General features: G+C 44.2%; 1 protein-coding gene across 1 annotated transcript in view; it reads right to left on the reverse strand.

Annotated features, from left to right (window-relative positions):
• Nucleotides 1-13,306: 13,306 nt before the first annotated feature.
• The window catches only part of Chmp4b (charged multivesicular body protein 4B), a 35,698-nt gene continuing 30,288 nt past the window's right edge, over nucleotides 13,307-18,716 (reverse strand). The window contains exons 2-5 of the mRNA XM_051192652.1: nucleotides 17,135-17,312; nucleotides 15,573-15,687; nucleotides 14,563-14,689; nucleotides 13,307-13,548 (exon numbers count right to left, since the gene is read on the reverse strand). Of these exons, the coding sequence (XP_051048609.1) occupies nucleotides 13,484-13,548; nucleotides 14,563-14,689; nucleotides 15,573-15,687; nucleotides 17,135-17,312 (485 nt within the window). The 3' untranslated portion in view covers nucleotides 13,307-13,483. The remainder of the gene's footprint in view (nucleotides 13,549-14,562; nucleotides 14,690-15,572; nucleotides 15,688-17,134; nucleotides 17,313-18,716) is intronic.

Consider the following 18,716-nt stretch of genomic DNA (forward strand, 5'->3'; position numbering starts at 1 on the left):
GAGACATTCAGGTTCATTTGTATGCCGGCAGTGGTGGTGCACGTCTTTAACCCCAGTACTTGAGAGGCAGAGGCAGGTGGATCTCTAAGTTTAAGGCCAGCCTGATCTACAGAGCAAGTTCCAGGACAGCCAGGACTACACAGAGAAACCCTGTCTCAAAAAACAAAACAACAAAATTATATTTGTAGGGTTGGGCTTATAGTGGGCAAGATGCTGGGTTCTGATCTCAACAGAAGCATGCATTATGTGTGTGCATGTACACACACACACACACACACACACACACACACACACACACGAGAGGGCAAAGGAGCAAAAGAGAGGAGGCTGTGTCCAGGAGAGGGAGGACAAGGCCCAAGGGCTACTAGAATTCTCATTATAGGAATTGTGGGTAACAGTAGCTGGGAAATGAGCAAGGAGCTGGGTCAGAGTGACCACACATGCTTTCCTGAGAATTTAAGCCTGCTGGCTTTAAGCACAGGTCCCAATAGCTACCAAGAACTTTGCTAAATTGAAGTCTCAGATCCGCTACCCTATTCTGGAGCTTTTTTGTTTTTGACAGGGTCTCAGTCTGTAGCCCTGGCTGGCCTGGAACCCTATAGACAAGGTGGCCTGGCCTTCAATTGACAGAACCTGCCTGTCACCTCTGCCTCCTAAGATTAAATACTCAGCTATTCTGGGGCTCTTAAGAATGAGAATCTGGAGGTGACTGAGGGATTTGCAAAAGTATCTTGATTCCATCTGCTTTTAGGGGCTGAGAAGACAGCATTGGCTGCTCTTCCAGAGGACCCAGGTTCGATTCTCAGCACCCGCTTTGTAGCCCACAACCTTCTGTAACTCCAGTTCAGGGAATCTGACACCCTCTTTTGCCCTTCTCAGGTACCTGGCACACATGATGTATAGACATACATATTGTGTTTAAATAAAGATCAGGATAAACAAATAGGCCGAATAGATGTTTACTCAGGGAGAAATAACTTACAACCTAGACAGATGAACACCAGCAAGTTCCACCAGATGCTCTTCTCTCCGAGTCCCGCCAGCAAGAGAGCATTCTGGGCTCCTCCTCAGACCTCCTTCCACAGGTCACTTCTGCCCCTGGCTCCATCCCCCAATGGGTGTGGTCAGTGCCACAGAAGGAGACAAAGTGAATATCCCACTACAATTCCCCTTTTAGTCTAAAGAAAGATTTAGGCTTGATACAAAACTATATACAAAACAGTGAATAACAAGTGTGCTCTAAGAAAAGGAAAATCAAGAACAAAACGACCTACATATCTAGTCCTAGGGTGAAGGCATAACAGAGTTTACAATAGAGTTGTCCTAAACTGGAAAACTTAAGTCTAGTACCTAATATATCTAACTAGGAAGAGAGAATAATAGTTGTGATAGTTTAATCTTCAACCTCATCAAGACCTGAGGAGGACAATAAAGATACTAGGGTAGACAGGAAGTGTGGATAGGCAACTTCCAAAAGGTGCAGCGAGGACAGAAGCAGCAAGCTACCTGAACAGTCACCCAGGGTCTCACAGCAATGCTGGCACACCCAGTTTTGATTAAGGCCAAGAGAACTTGACAGACCACAACAACAGCAGGGAGATAGAAAGGCTGTCTTACCCTGACATGGCAAGGTCCAGCAGTCTTCTATATTTGTCTCCTGCAAGCACATAGGACTGCATGTCCAAATCAGTGGTCAAGGTGGGGGCAGTTCTTTGCCCAAGAGGCCATTAGCTGAGGTGAGAATGGACTCCAGCAGGAGCAACAGCAGTGTCCAACATTTTTTCGGGAAAGTGCACGGTGCTGTCAGGAGCAACAGTGTCTCATGTCAATGGAGTACTAATATTAAAACATTTAAATGCCATGTTCTGCATGTCTATGAAGTGATTGAAGATTAAGCATCTATGTCTGACTAATCTCATAGGTACAGGAAGCATGAGTGAAGATAATCTGTAATACTCAGGAACTTAGCTAAGAAACTGATTGAAACGTCCCTGAGTAAAGCAGGAACAAATACCTAAACAACTTAACTATGTACATATACATACATATAAATCCCTAAAATAGAGGTAGAATAGAAATGTCAAGACAAGAGGTAGAACTATAAAGGGCAGCATAATAAATATCCCAAATTATATCAATATACAAAATGTCTTGAATACAAGAAAAATATACATACATAGAATATGGCAAGAATAAATGTGCATAAATTGTATCAATATATAAAACATCTTGAACATAAGTAAAAATATACATACATAGAATATGGCAAGAATAAATGTGCATAAATTGTATCAATATATAAAACATCTTGAACATAAGTAAAAGTATACATACATAGAATATGGTAAGAATAATGTGCATAAAACATCATAAGTGGAAAGATTTTACACAATATAACAAAATATAAACTTAATTTTACATAGCTTACCACAAATAAGAATATATAACAATGTAAGCTATATAATACTATTATCTCACTATTACTCAATAATTCACAAGAAAATAGGCTAATCTACCTATATCCCTTCTAAACCATACCTTTCCCAACCATACCCTATTCCTGTCTAAAAGATAAACCCGAGTGTAAGCATCACCTTCCATACCCGACCCTAAGTAACTAAAACCAACCCAAAGAAGATGAATATTATCCCCAAATTCCAAGGGTAGGGAAAGGGGCGTGTTATCTTATGGTTACTTACTGCTGAAATGGGATGATGATTGCTCCATGGGATCCTGTAGGAAGAAAATTTTTAGCAACCAAATTTCTCAACAGAATTGGCTGTGACATATGTAGCTAGTCACTGTGTGGCAGAAAATGCTTGACTGCAGTTCAATTTGACACTCTGGCCAGGGTATAATAAGAAGGTGCACCATTACAGCTAGCTAGTCATGAGTTGTCTCGAGCAAAACAGTTTCAAACTGGTTTTAGGGTGATGTTTGTTGTCTAGATGCATCAGGTTGAGTCAAGTGGAAACGATGACGTGGGGCCCCATTTTCTTTCCAGAGAGTTCAAGAATTGCTGTTAGGAATTGTTATTATTCCTTGTGGAAAACTTAAACATCAATATTAAAGTAAAATTTTCAAGTTTTAAGGTATGCATTAGGGAAAGGCAACAATAAGCATTAAAATGTATATGAGAAAATTAGGTTTTCAGAGAGAAAATTGCATATAAGAAATGAGTCCCCAGATTTTGTTTTCTTCTGCCTTACACCAATTGGCTTCTTGATTTAAGGCAGAAACCGTGAATTTAATCTTAACAACATGCTTGAATTTAGAGAAGGAAAGCCAAATCCAACTCCAAAGCCAGCATTGGTTTACATGAATTGGGACTACAGGAATACTAGGTAGTAAAGAGAAATAGATTTCTGTATAGAAATAGTTTACTAGAATATTTTTACCATATATCAGATTCCTCTTCATTAAGTGATTGTTTCTGGGGAGCTGTCTTCTCTTCTGTAGGTACCTACATGTTCAGTGTCTTTTGGCTGTTTGAAGATAGGTTTTCTCTGTTTTCCTGTAAGAACAAGAACAGAACACTTCCCCTACCTTTGAGAGGTCTCCGCACATCTCAAGGAACTTAATTTGTTGGATAACTTGTCATTTCTCTTCATTAAGATGTTTCTCTTGTTCAACTCAGATCTTGATTAACTTAGATGGCATCCATAGTTTTTCTTCTCCTGTAAATACAAATGTGAAACCCCTACCCCAGGAAACACACATCCTGGTTTCCATTTTGAGGTCAATACATCCTTGAAGTACACTGGCTGATTTAGTTCAGAAGTTTTTTCTATTGTCCAGTGTCTTTCTGCAGCTGTTTTTCCTTTTTCGTCAGCATTAAGAAAGTTTAATGTTAATAAAGCATTATATAATCTGTGTTTGGGTGTTTTGGTTCCTCCTGCCTGTTTATGGAGCATTTCTTTTAAAGTACGATTGGATCTCTCAACTACTGCTTGTCCTGTAGGATTGTGTGGTATGCCAGTTATGTGCTTTATGTTCTAATACTCAAAAAACTGTTTCAATTTGCTGGAGACATATGCTGGTGCAGGTATGTCCATAATGGCCATTACCTCTAATAGGTGTGTTATAACAGAATCAGCCTTTTCAGAGCTCAGAGCAGTGGCCCATTGAAACCCTGAAAATGTATCTATAGTGTGATGTACATATTTTAATTTTCCAAATTCTGCAAAATGAAACACACCCATTTGCCATATTTCATTCCTATTTATACCTTTAGGGTTACTGCCTTTTGGTAAAGGAGTTTGGTTATAGAATGAGCAAGTAAGACATTTCCTTAATATTTCCTTGGCTTGTTGCCAAGTGATAGAAAAATCATTTTTTAAACCTTTGCTGTTCACGTGGTGTTTCTTATAAAACTCTGAAGCTTCTAGCACACTTCCTATCAATAACCGATCAATTTCATCATTGCCTTGTGCTAGAGGACCTGGCAGACCCGTATGGGATTTGATGTGTGTTATATGTATATGATGAGTCCTCTTTCTGATAGTATCTTGTAACTGTATAAACAATGAAGCTAATTCTGTATTGTCAGGAATAAATTCTGCAGTCTCAATGTGTAAGACGACTCTCTCTGCTTATTGAGAGTCAGTAACTATATTGAGGGGTTCTGTAAAATCCATAACTACCATGAGAATGGCATACAATTCTGTACAGAATTGTAAGGACTTTGAACCACTTTACTAATTTTTCCTGATTTATATCCTGCCTTACCTGATTTGTTTGCATCAGTGTAGAATGTATGAATTCCAGAAATAGGTGTTTTTCTTACAATGTGTGGAAGGTTCCAAATCATTTCTTTATGAATTTGATTCTCTCAGTTTTGGGATAATTGTTGCTAATCATTTCCAAAAAATTACTGCATGCTCTCTGCCAATATTCATTATCTTTCCATAAGGAGGAAATTTCCTCATTAGTTAAAGGTACTATAATTTCTGCTGGGTCCCTTCCTGTTAGCTGACAAAGTCTTAATTTACCTTTTATAATCAAGTCAGAGACCTTTTCTATATATGTTTTTAGTTTTTTATTCTGTTTATGTAGTAGGAATATCTGATATCTTCTCTCTGCATCAAAATCTCTGAAGAATATTCTCTAGATGGTAATATAACCAGAATACAGTCTAGGTTTGGATCCACATGGTCCACATGTGCCTCAAGTATCCTCTTTTCTACCCATTCTAATTCTTTTTCAGCTCAGCTGATAGTATTTGTGGACTATTCAAGTCCTTGTCTCCTTTTAGGACCATTTTCAAGTTTTCCAAATCATGCCCTCCTACTCCAATAATGATTTGCAGTTGAGAAATCTCTCCTAGTAATTTTTGAAGATCATTAAGAGTCTGGTAACGATCTCTCCTGATCTATACTTTTTGTGGTCTAATTTTCTGTAGACATATTTTATATCCTAAGTAGTTGATAGACTCTCCTTTTTGCATTTTTTTCAGGTGCAATTTGTAAATCCCCAGCGAGGTAAAACTTCCTTTACTTTCTCAAACATTTTTTTCTAATATTTTTCCTTTAGAGTCAGCTAACAATATATCATCCATGTTATGATAGATTATGGATTGTGGAAACTGTTTACGAATTATTTCTAGTGGTTTTTTTGTACAAAATATTGGCACAGGGTGGGGCTGTTTAGCATTCCCTGTGGCAAAACCTTCCATTGATATCTCTTCACTGGTTGAGAATGATTGTAATTAGGTACCATGAAGGCAAATTTCTCTTTATCTTGTTCTTGTAAAGGTATAGTGAAGAAGCAATCCTTTAAATCAATAACTATAATAGGCCATTCTTTAGGTATCAAAGAAGGCAAGGGCATTCCAGGCTGTAGAGATCCCATTGACTGGATAACTTTATTGATGGCTCTCAGGTCTGTAAGCATTCTCCATTTACCAGATTTCTTTTTGGTAACAAATACAGGAGAATTCCAAGGGCTGGTTGATTCCTCGATATGTCCAGCATTTAGCTGTTACTGAACCAGGCTTTCTAAAGCTTCTAACTTCTCAGAGGTCATAGGCCATTGTACTACCCAGACAGGTTCCTCTGTTAGTCATTTTAAAGGTAGGGCTTTTGGTTCCTCTGTTTGTTCAGCACTTGTATTTTGTTTTTGTACAGCCTGGATATTTGGTATCTGTCTTGTATAGTACTTTATAATATTTTTTTCCACAATCATGAGGTCGTTTATAGTTCCTATCTATTACTGGAGGAATGCTAATCTGTGTATTCCATTGCTGTAATAGATCACGACCCCATACATTTATCACTACATCAGCCACATATGATCTCAACCTTCCTCTCTGTCCTTCTGGTCCTATACATTCAATCCATTTCGTGCTCTGTTTTACCTGAGGCAGGGTTCCAATCCCTAAGAATTGAACTTTTACCTCGTGCAGGGGCCATCTTCGAGGCCAAGATTTATTAGATATGATAGTTACATCCGCCCCAGTGTCCAGTATCCCGTCAAACAGTCTGTTATTCATATCTTAACTATCAATCCAGGCCTATGACTATTTATAGCGGTTTGCCAAAATACACATTTTTTATTTCCTTCTGTCATGTTTGATTCAACTTCTATCACTAGCTTGTCATCCAGAGCGGTATGAGTTTTTATAATAGGCACAGAATTTTCTAATTGTCCTGTGGGAGATTGTCTTCCACTGTGACTGGGAATGTTCGAACCACCTGTGTTGTGGGGGCCTTTAAGAGGCCCCCAAGGAGTTTCCCAATGGTAAAGAGTTTCCTTGCTTGTATCTGGTCAATCTAAACTCATTTGTCCACACCTTCTACATAACACAGGAGGCTGAGGCCTTCTGTTCGATTCATTCCTGGGCATGTTATTTCTAGAGATGCTTTGCCTACAATTTCTTTTTAGATGTCCTATCTTATCACAGTTGTAACATCTGACATGTTGAAATCTTTTAAAACCTTTGGAGATGGCTTCTCCTACCCAAGCTTCAGTGTTATTGTCATTATACTCAATGTTGATTGTATATAGGACCCATTCATCCAAGGGTGCTGATCGCATTTTTAAAGGCCAAAGCACTTGTTTGCATTGAGGATTCGCATTTTCATAAGCTAAAGATTCTGAGTATTCACCTAGAATCTATGTCTGCTACCTCTAATTGTACTGCCCTAGATAATCTTTCTAGAAACACACTAAAGTGTTCTCTAGGTCTTTGCCTTATCATGGTATAGGATTCTATCCTCTCCCCTAATTCATGAATCTTATCCCAAGCATTCAGAGTTGCTGTACTGCATAGAGACAAGATATGCTCATCATAGGCAGTTTGGGTTTCTGGGTCAGCATAAAGACCCTCACCAAGAATTTTATCTTGGGGAGCTTTATAACCTTTCTTTAAGCCCTGAAGTTCAAGAGCTTTTGCTTCCTCTCTCCATAAAGCCCTCCATTCTAATTGAGAGGATTTTTCAAGGACAGCTGATATTAATTGATCCCAATCTTTAGGGGTTACCTTGTTATTTCTTGCCCATGATTCTAATTGCTTCACATATGGTGAGTACATTCCATAAGAGACTACGTCTTCCTTAATACCTTTTAAATCTTTCATATGTATTGGTTCCCACTGATATGCAATGACACCTTTTGGGTGCTTTTTTATTGCTGGTTTTTCATTAATAGATACAGGGAGTTTCTTACTTTCTCCAACTACAAATGATTCCATGTTTTTAATATTCTCATCCTTAGATATTATCTGAATGGCATGTAAACTGCCTTCCAGAAACAATGTTCTATCTGCTAGCTTGCCATTATCCTCAGACATGGAAGAGATTCTATCATCTAGTCTTTCTATCTGATGTTCCAGTTTTTTAAACTTATTAGTAGCTTCCTCCGACCAGGAATGAGCTGTTTCTGCTAGTGTGTTAATGCACTGCATTGTTTCTGTTCTGGTTATTGAGGCATCGGACATGGAACAAATTCTGTTTTCTAGTTGGTCATTTTTATGTTCCACATTTTGTATTCTACCTGTCAGCTCTCTACTGCCGTCTTCAATATTTTGAATCTTTGTTACTAAGTCTCCTATGGTTTGTACAAGTTCCTTATTGTTTGCTGTAATTTCAAACAATTTCTTTAAGAATATCATGTTAATGATGAAACCCATTGCTATTACAAAATAAATGTACTTATTGGTCCAGTCATAATTTTCTTCTGCTAAAATTCCTTCTATATATGAAGTAAAAGAATCCCTAAAGTCCTGCATTGTAAAATTATCTGCCATAGTTATGGAACAATTGATCTCAGATAGTATATCAGCTTAAATTTCAAAGGATGCTATAATTACCTTAGGTGTAATTCTGCTGTCCTGAAACTTTGATGCTTTTAGTTGTAGATCTCAGCTTGTGGTAGTTACACCTGGAGGTGTACCGCCAAAAAGCGTCTGGCAGCAGACGATCCTTCTGATCCAGGTCCCTGTATAATAGCTCTTAAACTATGGCAAGCTAAATTTTGTTAGACAAATGAGTAAAAGGAGCCTTGTGGAATTGCTGGGACCGCAGGGCTAACCTCGGGAAATGCAAAAGCAGGGCGGGCATCAAGTGGCTCTGTGCGAATGCAAAGTGGGGAAATGGGCAAAAAATGAGAAGCAGTGAGTGCCTTCTCAGGGCTGCTGTGGAGGCAAAGGAGTTGTAGGGCAGAGGCAAATGTCCCAAAGCTGTGGTGTGCCTATCTGGTTAGGCAGGGGACCCTGCCCGTTGGGGAATGGCGTCTGCCGTCTGCTGCCTGGGTAAAACCCAGGTCCCGTGAAAATCCTGATCCCGCTTCTGACACCAGATATTGCAGTTATATAAGGATCAGGATAAACAAATACGCCGAATAGATGTTTATTCAGGGAGAAATAACTTACAACCTAGACAGGTGAACACCAGCAAGTTCCACCGGATGCTCTCCTCTCTGCGTCCCGCCAGCAAGAGAGCGGTGTTCCCCGGCTCCTCCTCAGGCCTCCTTCCACAGGTCACTTCAGCCCCTGGCTCCATCCCCCCAATGGGTGTGGTCAGTGCCACAGAAGGAGACAAAGTGAATATCCCACTACACATACATGTAAGCAAAACACTCACACACATAAAATAACCATTATAACATTTTAAATCCATATTAGCCATGTGGCTGACTTTTGGTGCCTGCATTTCTGCTCACTGCTTGGCAACCTGCTGCTTCCTCCTGGTAACAGAAACCCAGTTTTGTCTACACAGATGAGGCAGGCTGACCTTGAACTCGGAAATCTGCCTGCCTCTGCCTCCTAGGGCTGCGATAAAACATGATGCACCACTCTGCCCCAGCTCCTCTAGGCTCTGAAGGAGCAGATGGTAAGATACTCTGCAACTGGAAAGCCCATCTCAAGCCTTAAGGGGAACCATAGGCTCTGGAACCAGCCATGTGTTTTCTCTTACTGGTTGATGAATGAAACACTGTTTGGCCAATAGCCAGGCAAGTAGCATCGGTGGGGCGACCAGACCAGAAGGCTGGGGAGAGGCAGGCAGAGGAAGTCACGGGAGGGATGCCATGCAGAGAACAGGAAGACAGGAAGTGCCAGGCATTTTCTGTTAAGATAAGGCCATAGATTAGTAGTTATGGGTTAATAATTAAGACAGAGCCAGCCAGCTGGGCAGTGGTGGCGCACACCTTTAGTCTCAGCACTTGGGAGGCAGAGGCAGGCGGATCTCTGTGAGTTCAAGATCAGCTGGTCTACAAGAGCTAGTTCCAGGACAGGTTCCAAAGCCACATAGGAACCCTGTCTCAAATAACCAAGAAAATAAAAAATAAATTTAAAAAAGACAGAGATAGCCAATAAGAAGCCCTAGCCATTGGCCAACCATTTTGTAATTAATATAGCTTCTGTGTGTTTAAGGCAAAGCAGCTGTGGGACCAGACAGGACAGAAACCTCCCATCTTCAGCCATGTAATAGTCATGGTCCACAAGACACAGAAATAGTCTGGATGTAATCTTATGGGATCTGTTAACACAGGCAACAGGGAAAGCAAGGCCAGAAGTCTATCTTCCCTTTGTTTGCTCTGGGAGTGGGATGTGACCCAGGGCAGCTCATGGACCAAAGGTAGCCTAAGGAAAAGGCCCGCGTGCCTAGGCAAAGCAGGAAGCATTTTTGTTGACTTATTTTATTTCATGTGTATGGGTGCCTTGCTTGCATGTATGTCTGTATGAGGGTGTTGGAGCCCCTGGAACTGGAGTTTCAGACAGTTGTGAGTTGCCATGCGGGTGCTGGGGATCAAACGAGGGTCCTCTGGAAGGGCAGCCAGTGCTTTCAACCACTGAGCCATCTTCTCAGCTCCTGTTGCTGTTTTTAGACCACGTGGGTCTCTCTATGCAGCCCTGTCTGTCCTAGAACTACCTATGTAGATCAGGCTGGCCTTGAACTCAGAGATCCTCCTGCCTCTGAGTACTGAATATACCACACCTGGCTGATTATATTTTGAGACAATCTCACTACTACATACAAGTTAGCCGTGAATTGTGATCCTTCCAGCTTCAGCCTCCTTGGTGCTGGTATTGTGTGCTGTCGCACTAGCAAGAGTTTTGTTCTTAAGAAGGTGGTTGAGTATTGAACCCAGAGCCCCAACACTGCCTCTGAGACTTCCTGTCCTGAGACCAGCTTGCAAACACTTCAAGGGCATGGGCTCTGTTGCAAGTATTCTCAGTGCCTGCAGAGTAGGTGATTAAAAAAAATACTTAAATGAATTTAGAGTAAGTGTTATGTCTGTGTGTTGGTTGAGTTTTCTGTTGCTTGTATGTCTCGCCAGGTCTGAGGCCTTCCTAAGGACAAAAAAGGGTCTGGGCACTGGTGAGCCCTGTGCCCCACAGACCCAGGTATAAGGTATGTGACATTGCCCTGGACTGGTCTCTCTGCCTGTCAGAGCTGAGAGGGATCTGGCAGCTCTACTCAGTCCTATGGAGAGAGTCCAAGGCAGCTGGTAAGACTCAAGACAGGCCACTCTGGCAATCTTACACCAAAGGATGCCTAGAAGCAAAGAGAGGGATGCCAGCAAGTGCTACCACTAAATTCTTCATGAGGTGTACAGAATTTGTGACATAAGCCAAACCCCATCTCTCCCAAACCAGGAAATTTCAACTCCGTCATCAAGTCTCAATTCTGAGTGTGGCAGCCATGGGGGGGGGGTACGGAGCATGGCACCAACGGCTTCACACAAGCAAGGGAGAGCATGAGACCTAGAGAGCTGTGTGGTTTGAAGGCGAATGGCCCCCATCAGCTCATGTGTTTGAACGCTTGGTCCCGGTGGTAGAACTGTTGTTCTTTTGCTGCAGCTATTGCCTATGAAACACAAACAGGAGACTCAGCGCCCACGTGGAGTTTATTGATAGAGGGGAGAAAAAAGGGGTAGCTGGTGGCCAACTGAAAGCAGGAGAGGGAAGGGTGTGTTCGGCGCTTGCTTCAAAAGGGGGACTTGCGCGTGGGTAACTGAGTCCCCTGTGCAGCCAGGTAAAGCCTGCCCTATCGATGACATGGCCATGAGCATCCTGCAGACTGGTGGTTTCCAACATTCCCACCTCTTATTGTTATTAAAAAAAGGTGGTGGTTGGGCGTGGCAGGTTAGGGAATAAGAACATTGAGTTCTCAAGGCTGCTTCCTGCTGACTTGGGGGCGTTGATCATCTTTGGGGGATCTGAGAAAGCTGGGGTGCTGCCATGTTCTGGAAGCTGGGTTAGGGTCACATGTGGGCGCTGAGTCTGGTGTTTCTCAGGTAATAAATAGCTGCAGCAGAAGAACAACAGGAACTGTCTGGGGAATGATTAGGAGGTGTGGCCTTGGAGGTGTGCCGCCCACGGGGGGTGGGGTGGGGGGGGTGGGTCCTCAGGTTTCAAAAGCCCATGTCATGCTCAGTCTCTCTCTGCTTCCAACTGGTGCATAAAGATGTAAGCTCTCGGCTTCTGCTCCAGCTGTGTCTGCTTGCTGCCGTGCTCCCTGCCATGATGGTCATGGACTCGCGCTATGAAACTGTTAAGCAAGCTCCTAGTCAAATGTTTAAAAGTTGCCACGTGTCTCTTCACAGCAAACAGAACAGTGTTAAAGGCAGCTTGCTCTGAGGACACTGTGAGTGTGACAATAGCCCATTGTGAACTCAGATTGCTTTTAATCTTCAGAAGCTGGGGGGGGTGGGGTGACTTCTCAGTCCTGAGACTATCGATATGCAGGAGGGACACACGTGGAGATCTACTCGGCTGGATGAGAGGGTCCAAAGCATCCATCTGTTTCTAAAGAGGGTACAAGAATAAAGAAAAGTGCAGCGTGAAAGGATTGGGCCCAAGACACACAGACCCCAAAGGAGCATTTGTGCCCTCAGTCCCAATACACTTCCCTACTGTGGGAACACTCTGCCTGGCTGGGCCTCGTCTCACGGAGGCACCGTGGTTCCCACCAGGCAGAGGCTCCCAGAGGCACTGCTGGTGGGCAAGGATGGAAGATTCTGGGGCTGCACAAGAACCGCTCACTGAAGAGTGGACCCGAAGGTCCCCACGCTAAGTAGTGGCCACAGCTCAGTGGTCTCCAGAAGCTGGAGGTTTGTAGGGAGAAGGAAGCTGCTCTTCCCAAGCCCTTCCTGTTTCCGTGGTGACCCCAGACCAGAGCTGGACTGGACAGGGTCGGTTCCCAAGGGAGGTGAGAGATTGAACACAACAGCAAGTGTGAAAATTAAATCGAGATATTTAATAGACAGTGCAAACCATAATTTCATCTGAATATAAATGTATGCACATGTTTCCAATGAGTTATCTATCAATTATCACAAACAGCAATGAAGACTTTAGAGCTATGTTAGAAAACTGGATAGCTGGAATTTAATTCTAACAATCTTATTTGCTCTCAGGAGAATACATCCATCCCTAATCCGAGTTACAACTCCAAAGCCCAGGGGAGCAGGAGTGACCAGGCCAGGATGATAAACATGGGGGTGTGGAGGGGGGGTACACAGGTGACAGACAGAAACACAGCTCTTGAGGAAACCAAAATCAGATGTTATTACAGCTAAGGACGAGGGAAAGCCTATCTATGGCTTTTAAAAAACGACTTTTCTGCCAGTACCATACACGTCTTACAGGGAGATGTGCGACAAGTCAGCTGACTTAAAGGACACGGGCTACATTTCCGGATCGTTTCAACTGCAAGCGGCCGACCCTTTCCGTGGAGGATTCAGCAGTGGAGTTAGCGTAGTCCAGAAGCTCAATGTTGGATTTGCAAATACAGTTTATTTTACAGAAATTCAACATTATAAACAGCAGGCACCTCCCTCCCGCCCACCCCTCCCCCCGCCCGCCCGCCCCTGGGCACAGACCATGCTATGCGAGAGTGAGCAGATGCGGCCTACTGCTTTGGGTGAGAGTTGAGCGATGGAGGCTGCCTGCACGCGTCCTGCCTACCCTGCGCACGCACATGCCTGCCCGTCGCACAGGCCACCAGAGTCTGTCTGGGCCCAGCCTATGCTGGACCAGTTACATGGATCCGGCCCAGTTCTCCAATTCCTTCATGTCGTCGTCTTCCTCTTCCTTCTTCTTGACTGTGGGAGACAGAAGAGGGGGTTTTTGAAGGCTGGCTGGGAGCTGGGGCTGCGTCCCACTGTGTAAGCACACAGCCCTGCCCTGCAGATACTGAGGCAAACAGCATACTGCTTTGGGCCTACTAGCTGACACCCAAATTCAGGAAAGTGGGCACACCTTCCATCGAAACGGCCCTCAGGAAGGGCAGCCACACCAGGAGGGCCTGTTTTACACTGAGGGTCCCTCCGTCCTAAAGCACCCAGGGTCGTTTGGGGGGAAAGCAAGATCATCTCTCCCAAGAGATGCAATCCTTGCCAAGTTGACCCCATTTGCCGTCGCTGGAGCCAGGCTTTGCCTCTGACAGCCACTGACTGGCCAGGGACCTCTCTTTACGATGGCAAAGGGACAGGGTCACACCCTGTTCACACCCTGCTGGTAGGCCCTTGTCTCCACTCCAGATGGGCAGCTTTGTCTTTCTGGGAACCCTGTGTGGAGCACGTGGGAGGAGAAGAGGGAGAAAATGCAGGCAAGGGAATGATGGCTTTACAAAGCAGGTATCCAAACCAGCCAGAGCCGGTTCCTTCCAGAGAGCACACGCACACACACACACACACACACACACACACACACACACACACACACACACATATATCACAGGGTCCTAGATGGAGCAAGTCCTAAGTCCTCATACCTCTGCACAATGCCTAGAACTTTCCCTTATTAGGAGATAAGAAAAATCATTCTAGAACAGAGGCTCTTAATTCCCACTCCCAACCCCACAGCAGCAATGCCTGAAGGCATTGTAGGCAGGGACTGCTTAACTGGTGGGGAGAAGTCAGAGCCATCCTATAAGACAGACCCAATGCAAGCCCCAGAATTATCTGGCCACGTCAGCAGTGCTGAGGTTAGGAAATCTGCTCTGCAAATGACACCAGTATCATGGTCATCACATCAGACCCCAAGTCAATTTACCATGAGATCACCCCCTTCTCATGGTGCCAGGGTGTGTGTGTCCCGACTGTGGGCATACTCACCAGGTTTTGATGGTAGGGCTACAGAGGGGACATTTGGTAGCGGGACTGTTTCGGGCCCACTGATGTCCAGCAAATTTTTGTCTAGCTCCTCCTGTTCAAGTTCCTCCAACTCTGCCAAGAGCTCGTCCTGCAAAAAGGAAGTGTGGTGAAACCTTCCCTGCAGCCATTCCTCCCCTTGCTGCCCAGTGAACCTTCTGAGGAGGCCACTGGCATTATGTATGCATCTGGGGTCCTTCCTATGAGCTTCTTGGGTGCAGGGACTGTATCTTTCCTTGCCTTTGGAGGGGGAAATACTGGAACCTGAACCCAGGATCATGCATATGCTAAGCTATGCTCTACCACTGAGATGCATGCCCAGACTCTTTTTCCTTCTTATAAAAGTTTTGAGATGGGTTCTGGCCGTTGCCCAAGCCAGCCTTACACCTCCTGTGGTCCAGCCTTCTTGTTCTCTTGCCCCAAACTCCTGGGTTGCTAGGTTACAAGCCTGTACCATCAACCCAGCACCATTCTTTTTGTTGTTGTTGTTTTGAGATTTTTATATTATTTTGCTTATATTTGTCTGTGTACCAGGTGTATGCAGCACTCCCAAACAGAAGGCATCAGATCCCCTAGGATCTTGGAATTACAGATAGTTGCTAGGTGCCAAGTGAGTGCTCACACCCTCTTCTGGCCTCCAGGGGAACAAGGTATGCAAATGGTGCATAGATATACATGGGCAGGCAAAACACCCTTCAGCATAAAATCAAAATTATGTTTTCTTTTTCTTCTTCTTTGAGACTGGGTCTCACTGCCACTCTGGCTGTTCTGGAACTCTCTATGTAGACCAGGTTAGCTTCTGCCTTTTGAATGATGGGATTAAAGGCACATGCTACTATGCCAAGCACAAAATACATATTAAAAATTAAAATAAAATTCAGAATCCAAGGAGGTGTACATTATGCACTATGTTGACATCCAAGCCTGAAGTTTGTCACCTGAGAGACTCATGTGATCTTCAAGAAACTACTCACCTCGTCAAACTCTTCCCCAAAGCCTACAGGTTTGGAAATAGCTGTGGAAATCTCCTCTGCAAGTTCTTGCTGGTCAGCAATGTCCTGCATTAACTCATCCACTTTATCAATGTCCCTTGAAATGAAATGAAGAGGTTATCACATTAGCTAATAACGGTCTGAGGCTGGAACAGAAGCCCTGAGGCATACCATCTGCTCCTCAGCACCCACTAACTCTTCCTGAGGAAACTGCCTGTTATTACTGCCTTCCTCCTTCCCTTCAAAGCTGGGAATCACAAGCTGCTAGGACAGCTCAGCCAGTTATGTGCTGTGCAAGCCTGGTGGCCAGAGTTCTTGCCCCAGAACCCACATAAAGGTGGAAGGAAAGAACTGACCCCTCACATCCACACAGGCATGGGCACACACACTCAAATGAATGCAAAATTGGAAATGGCAGAATCAAGCAGAGGTAAATCCTTAGACAACATTCATTCTAGCACTGAAGGAAAGCAGGCTTAGCACCGAATGGAGTCAAGAACCCTCCACCTCTACCTGAGATCTGTAAACAGATCTGAAACCACAGGACTTTAACTCTAGTGCCAAGACCTCTTCTTCAGGCCCCAAAGCAACTCTAAACAGAACAAGGTAAAAATCACAAACCACAAAACAGAGCCACACCGTTCCCTACTCAAACACCTATGAGGTCCCAAAGGAAAGGCAAATGCCTGCGTTTTATACATTGCGTAGCACAGTTATTCAACATGGTCTGTGTACTTTAAAACATATACACTACTTACTATCCATTGGGCTAAATGTCTGGGGAAACCAAAATTAAGGGATGCAGCCTTTGCCTGCAGCACACTACCACACCTCATGCATGTTGAGGACAATGCTTTCACACCTCTTGTCCCTAGAGCAAAGAGTAGAAAATTTTCCCAGCCCACTAATAAAAATTTTAATGTGATTCATAGAGACTGTTAAAAAAAATCAACACAGCAGCTCCAGACAGTATGCAAATGAAGGACATGGCCACTATACATCTCAGACCATAGGGGCACTCTGCCAACCCCTGAGCTGAAATACCGCTGAGCAGCCAAAGCAACAAGTGCTCCAAGTCCCCCTCTTGCCAGCTGAAGTGTCAAAGAACTAAATGAAAGATCCCTGCCCTTTACAACTGGAACCAAGCTGAGCATGTAGTTCTTGGGCCACTGGCATGGAACCATCCACAGGGAGGGAAGAGCTGCTGAGGACAGAAGCAGAGGGCAGCCAAGACAAAAGGGTCCCCCAAGGCTGAACAGACTCAATGCCCTGGGAGGACCCAATCCCACCCTACTCAGCCCAGGCAGTGTCCGTCTCTGGCACAGTCTGATGAGCAGAGGTGACTGAGAAGACCTTCTAAGAACTGCTCAACTTAACTACACCTGTCAGCAAAACAATTTCTCCTTCCACTCCTGAGCTCTTGGGGAAACAAAGGCAGCAGTACACAATTCCCTCAGAAGCCGCAAAGAGGGAGCCAACCACAAGAAGGCCATGGCCTCAGCAATCCCCCCTTCCAGAGCCCCCTCCCCAGCAGTGGCACGCACATGTTGTCGTGGGCAGCCTTCATGGCCTTGGCAGCGTAGCCCATGTTCTTGAGCACCTCTGTGTTGGTGTTGGCATTCTCCAAGGCTTCCCGCTGGAACTCGATGGTTGACAGGGTGCCATCGATCTGTGCCAGCTGCTTCTCGTACCTCTTCTTGCGCTTCAGAGCCTGCAGGGCCGCTAGAGGGAGGAAAGGAGACTTGAGCCTTTCTCCCAAATGTGCTGCATACACCTGAGCTGTTGCCTCCTCTGTAAGAGAGCTAATCTAATAACATCTACCAGGAGCGCATTCTATTTTCTAAGAAAACGTACAAAGTTCACACACCTCACGATGCAGACAGGGAAGAAGCACACAAACACAGTTTAAATTCTCTGGTAACCACATCTGTTGCAAAAATCAAAAGTATGGACAGGTTCCCAGAGGAAGAATGCATTCTGGAATCAAACTATAGTTCACAGACACAGGTGAGTGGCTTGGCTTCCCTGCTAGGTTGACTGTGAAGAGGAGATGGGCTAACATATAGAGCAGCCTAGCACATTAGCAAAGAAGATAGCACACCAGGGGAAAAAAAAAAAAAAAAACCCCCGCTGGATCTAATTATTATAAAGCACCATTGCGGTACCATTTCACACCAACTAAATGACAAAAATAATAAATGGTTAACAAACACTAGATTAGTTTAAAATGCTATGTCACAAAAAGCCAACAGTTCTGCAAATTGTTATGGTTCTGAAAGTACCGTGGGAATAGTGCACAGCATAAAGATGTTTTCTCGCTCTCTGAGCCAGTAATTTCTGTCTGTAACTTAACTGAACAAAACCAAAAAGCCTTATGTCTAACGATGGCTAGTACAGCATTCGCTATAACAGAAAACACATAAAGGCAACTGAACACGGAGCTCCTGCCATGAACAAATCTGGAGTTTAACCATTTGTCAATCAATGGCATTTGCTCTGTTAATTCTCAGCCTATGTAGAGAGAGATCATTTTGTCTGAGATCCAGTCAAGGCAAGCATTCCAGTAAGATCAATCTGTGGCAAAGCAAGGACTAAGCTCCAGCTCCCCCACACAATTCAGGCTCCTTCCCTTTACAACCTCAGAAAGGTAGCCCGGCAGGCTTAGGCAGAAGGAGCAGCTGCACTGGACTGGGTTGGGTCAGGGAAGCTTCGCACACATGCACTCATGCATGCACACTCCCTCATCCAGGAGGTGTGCACCAGTGCCATCCAGGCACACGCAGGCTGCAGGTGACAGTCACCTCCTCTACAGACGTGGTTTCTCTGTATGTCACAAAGGCTAACACATTCCTTCCACTTCCAGTTGTCCACTTTACAACCTACAGACACATGCTTCACAGGATAGCTATGAACACCCAACATAAAACTGTAAAGTTATGCTAACACTATAAAATTGTTTTTTTTTGTAACTCAATTGCACACTTCTCCATTGAGAACTCTGTAGACGACAGTGCCGTGCCCAGGGTCTGAAGGCTGAAGAAACCTGACTATTAGCCTAGGCATCTGTTCGAGGAACCACTTGCCAAGAACAATGGTTTGGCCTCAAAATAATTAGGTCTTCTGGTT

Source organism: Phodopus roborovskii, unplaced genomic scaffold (assembly GCF_943737965.1).
Source record: "Phodopus roborovskii unplaced genomic scaffold, PHOROB, whole genome shotgun sequence".
NCBI classification, from domain to species: domain Eukaryota; kingdom Metazoa; phylum Chordata; class Mammalia; order Rodentia; family Cricetidae; genus Phodopus; species Phodopus roborovskii.